This window comes from Capsicum annuum, chromosome 10 (assembly GCF_002878395.1).
Source record: "Capsicum annuum cultivar UCD-10X-F1 chromosome 10, UCD10Xv1.1, whole genome shotgun sequence".
In the NCBI taxonomy this organism is placed as follows: Eukaryota; Viridiplantae; Streptophyta; class Magnoliopsida; order Solanales; family Solanaceae; genus Capsicum; species Capsicum annuum.
The window spans coordinates 11541850-11547132 of record NC_061120.1 but is presented as its reverse complement, the minus strand read 5'-3'; the positions used below and the strand labels follow the sequence as shown (position 1 = coordinate 11547132).

At 25.8% G+C, this 5283-nt stretch overlaps 1 protein-coding gene across 1 annotated transcript; it reads left to right on the top strand.

The window, feature by feature from the left end:
- Positions 1–328: 328 nt before the first annotated feature.
- LOC107844777 (signaling peptide TAXIMIN 1) lies at positions 329–1557 on the top strand. Its single transcript, XM_016689124.2, has 2 exons — positions 329–560; positions 1281–1557. Exons 1-2 carry the CDS (start codon positions 448–450, stop codon positions 1402–1404), a joined length of 237 nt encoding a protein of 78 aa, XP_016544610.1. The 5' UTR covers positions 329–447; the 3' UTR covers positions 1405–1557.
- The last annotated feature ends 3726 nt before the right edge of the window (positions 1558–5283 follow it).

Genomic DNA, 5283 nt, shown 5'->3' with positions numbered 1-5283 from the left:
AGATTAACTATTTTTAAAGAATGTAAATTGTATATTAATTGTATTAAATCTTAATTTTTCTTTTTCATTAATTACTTTTTTGTATTTTCAACAAAACAAAATAACCTTTTTTATATATTTTTTTTAAATGAAAGTTACTTTAACTTAAAAACTTATGGTAATAACTAATCTAATAAGTTTTATATAGTTAATTTTCCCTTTTCTTTTGTTAAACTCAATCCTAAATCAAAACAAGTCATTGAACATTCAATTCAGTATTAACAAACACCCCCACCCCCCACCCCCCACCCCTATATATATAGTACTCCCTTCTCTTTCTTTTTTTTCCTCTTCACCAAACTTGGGATAGATCAACAAAAGAGAAAAAAACAAAACAAAAAAAAAAATCTTGATTTTTTTTTTGTGGTTTAGAAAAAATCTTGATACTAGAAGAAGAAAAAAGAAATTATGTGTTGTGGAGATGATTGTCGATGTCGTCCTTTAGGTTTTCTATTAGGTCTTCCATTTGCTTTTGTATGTCTCCTTCTATCCATTGTTGGTGTTATCATATGGATTGTTGGGTAAGTTCATCCTCTCTTCTTTCTATTTATTTTTTAATACGGAATCATAAATTCATATAAGGGGATTTTTAAGTTTGAATTTTCTAAAGTTTTCTAAAGTACTTTGCCATTTTATTAGAATTACTATTACAAATATATGAATTTTCAACGTACTTTTCATTGAAAATCGGCCGTCACAAACATCAATGATGAGTTAAATTCTGATGGATTTTCAATCAGACATTCATCAGATAATGGAGATTTCCCTTCTTTTTCTATGCAAAATTTGTTGTTGTGTTAAAAAGAATTCAATAGTTGATATATATAAAATTGGTATAGTCTAAGAAGTTCAATTAGTTTTTTTAGTTTAATTATATTAAGAAAGTAGAGTAACATAAACTTTTTATATACAAATTGTTGAATTCTCTTGAATAAAGGAAACTTCTAATGTATCAGATTCAGAAATTACTTCAGATTATACTAAGTTAAGTTCTCATATCGTTACTTAACTAATAGATATTAAGTACTTCAGAGAGTTGCAATTTTTTATTGAAGGAAAATGGAATCAAGAAAAAAAAGTGATTTTCTTAATTAATTAGTGGATTTAATATAGTGAAACAAAACACAAAATTAACTATTTGTAACATATTTTGAAACAATTCGTCTTGGATTTTGATAGATAATAACAATAAATTTCTGTTACTTATTCTTGTTATCATAATTTTTTTGTTTTTTTTGCAGAATTACATTGAGTTGTTTATGTCCATGCTGTATTTGCGTAACAGTATTGGTAGAGCTGGCGTTGGCATTGATTAAAGCACCCTTTTCGGTTATGATGTGGTTCACTGAACAAATTCCTTGTTAGAAAAAAAAAAAGACTCCACGTATAAAAAATTATGTTTAATTTTTTTATGTATTTTTTTTTCTCATGAGAGAATTTAGGTGTATTTTTAATGTTTGAAATTGATCATTTGTTTTTAGCATTGCTGTAAAACGTATATATCTGCTGTTGCTATTATACTTTTCACTACATTTCTTTTACTTATGCCGAAGATTCATCGAAGCTTTAGTACATATGATCCTTTTTAGATTGCACTTGCAGAGTTACATAATTAAACGAATGGTCCTTCTTTATTACGTATGACCAATTCAATGCTATGCAGCTATTGGAGAGTTTTCTTGAAAAATAAAAAATAAATAAATTTTGTTGTCAACATTGAATTGAATGCTAACAGTTGGCTTATCAGTGATTGGTTTAGTCAACAATTTGGAAAATAAATAAAATCTATTAAAGTTCGTAATGGAATCATAAATACTCCCTCCGTCCCATTTTACTCATTTCAAATTTCCTAATTTGATGTCCCATTTTACTTATTTTATTTTTTACTTATCAAGATAAGACAATTTTTTTTTCATTATACCCTTAGAGTAATTTATTACTCCTTGTTATTAGTCATCCATCAATATTGGAACTAATAACACGACACAATCAAGAGGAGTAAAATGATAATGTTACATTACCAATTATTGTTTTCTTAATAGTTGTGCCATCCCAATTTGGGATGGATAAAATGGAACGGAGGGAGTATTTCTGATATAATTAGAGTCAAAATGATTTTTGTTGTCAACATTAATTGAACACATTGCGGAGATTAAAATGATACTCTCTCTGTTCGATTTTATTTGAGACATTTTGACTTGTCCAGTTAAAAAAAAAATATTTTATCATAGCACTTTCATTAAATGATATTTACATTGTGTTTTGAAAGTAAAATAGAACAAAAAGTTGTCTTTTTTTATATGTTAAAAATGAAAAGTAAAAGTAGAAATTCAATTAAGAGATTAGTGACAAGTAAAAACGGACGAAGGAGTATTAATAAGAAAATTAAATTCTCTTAACAAGAGAAATGTTTTCCATAATTTATCCGGAAATATAGATGTGGCTAGAAAAGAGAAATTAAATGGGACAAATTTGACTTGGCCAATTTTGAAAGTAAATTAGTTATGAAAATGCTTCTTTTTCTTTATATTTTGAACCTTGAAGAAAAATTGTGAAATAATATGAATTTAAATTTGGTCGAATTTTGATATAAATATTACTTTCTCCGTCTCATTTTACTCGAACCAACTTTTCTAATTTGATTTTTCATTTTAATTGTCATTTTTCATTAAGCAAGATAAAATAATTTTTTTTTTTTTATCCTTAGTATTAATTGTTTTTTCTTCAGATTATAATGTAAATTAATAGGAATACTATGATAAAATAGTTATATTATTAACTATTTTTTTTTAATTAATATATAATATTAAATTAAGACGAGTAAAATGAAATAGATGAAGTAATTAAATATTTGACACCACCAAGTGATAAAAAGAAACACGTCAAAGATGCTTTGTCCAAGTTGGATTCAGTGATTTCATTTATTGATCACATGGAACAGATAAGGCTGCTATCCTCTCTAGCGCTTATAACGGAAAAGGATTAAATATACTTTCCAATTATGATGAATAATATCTATATATCCTGTTATATTTTAGATATTAAGGGCATATGTATATCTAATCAAAGTATGATAAAAGATATATATATATATATATATATATATATATATGAATTTATAAATAAAATAGGATTAAAAAAAATAAACACAAACTATCACTTAGTTAATAACACAGATTATTACTTAGTCACAGATTATTATGATTTAGTAAATCTGATAGAAGAATGTGAACACGAATTTGAAGAAGGAAAAAGATTAGACAGTAATCAATGTTATTTTTGTAAATGGTTTTCAAGTAAAAATAAAAGGACAAAATGTAGGAAATGTTATAAGGAAGCATGCATAAAATGTATAGAGAAAGTATCAAAAATCTTTGAAACTCCAAAAATCAAACTGTAATTTAAATAAATTTTACAATAAGAAATCAATAACCAGAACAACAGAGATAGAATATTAGAATTAAAAAAAAGACTAAAAAGACTAGAGGTAAGAATATACAGTAAAAATATAATTAAATAAGAAGACTTAGTAGAGGTAGAATTATTAAATACATCTGTTGAAAATGATAAAGTTAAAAAATCAATGAATGTACCATTTGAAGGAATGGTATGTAATGAAGAAAAGAAAATCAGTACAGTCAAGGTTTTAGCGAAAATAAAACTTCAAGACTATGAGTTCGAGACTTTAGCTATAGTTGATTCAGGATGTACAAGGAGCATTTTAAATAGCAGAATTTTACCAGCAAAACTAATTAAAAATTTTTCAAAACCTCAAGAATCCATGCAAATGGACGAAACATATAATACCTATACAAACTATTTACCAAAAGCAAAAATAAGTTTTATTAATACTTGTAAAAAATTCTACCAACCATCATATACACTTAGTGAAATACTAGTTAGAGATTTAAACATAAAAGCAGATTTTGTGTTAGGATTAGATTTTATGGTACAAAATAATAAAGGAAGTCTAATTACGAAAAATTGGGTAATATTCGCCAGTAATATTACTGACTCACCAGCATAGACACAACCTACTTTAACTAAATATAGTCTTCTTAAGGATAAGCCAGAGAAAAACTTAGATAACCAAATAAAACCTAAAATATCACTAGAATGTGATAAAGGAGAAAATTGTACATGTAATGATAATAAAAAGGCAATAATGTATGAAGAATTACAAGATTTATTAGTAGTTGAAGAAATAGAAAAAGACTATACTTTAATAGAAATGGATACAGAATTATACAATTTTAAGAAAGGTATACAACAGATAGGAGTAATAAAAGATCAAAAAGACTTAGAAAAATAATAAAAATACTAGATAAGCTAGAAATAATCGGAGAAAAACCCTTGCAACATTGGGACTCCAATCAAATTACCTGCAAATTAGAAATAATTAATTCAGAATATACTATAAAAACAACATCTATAGAAGCTACAAATGAAGACCTTAAAGACTTTGAAATACAAATAAAAGAGCTACTAGAATTAGGTATAATTAGAAGATCTACATCAAGACATAGGTTAGTAGGTTTCATAGTAAGAAATCATAGTGAAATAGTGAGAGGAAAAGCTAAAATGGTAATAAATTATAAAAGACTAAATGATAATACTATAATGGATGGATATAAGTTACCAGACAAAACAAAATTGATAAATAGAATACAAGGAAGAAAAGTATTTAATAAATTTGATTGTAAATCTAGATATTGGCAGATTAAAATGCATGAAGATAGTATAGACTGGACAACTTTCACATGTCCAGAAGGACATTTTGAATAGCTGGTCATGCCGTTTGGATTAAAGACGGCTCGACCAATTTTTCAAAAAAAAAAATGGATAGTATTTTTAGAGACTGTAAAAATTTTGTATTAGTCTACGTAGATGATATTTTAGTTTTTAGTAATAATATGAGAGAAAATCTAGGACATTTACAATAAGTTTTTAAATTATTTGTAGATAATGGAATAATAATAAGTAGAAAGAAAATGAAATTATGTAAAAATAGTATTAATTTTTTAGGAGTAGTTATTGGAGATGGTAGGATAAAATTACAACCACACATAGCTAAAACAGTCTTAAAAATGCCAGACAAATTAGACAAGACTAAAAATTTATAATTTTTTTTAGGATTCTTAAATTATGCTAGAGCTTTCATCAAAGATTTAGGAAAAGTAGCAGGACCACTATACTCTAAAACAGGATCTACAGGTCAAAAATCCTTTAATACTGAAAACATAA

Coding starts and splice junctions, on each gene's coding strand:
- LOC107844777 (XM_016689124.2), top strand. CDS start 448: ATGTGTTGTGGAGATGATTGTCGATGTCGTCCTTTAGGTTTTCTATTA. Junction 561..1,280: donor GTTATCATATGGATTGTTGG/GTAAGTTCATCC, acceptor TTTTTTTTGCAG/AATTACATTGAGTTGTTTAT.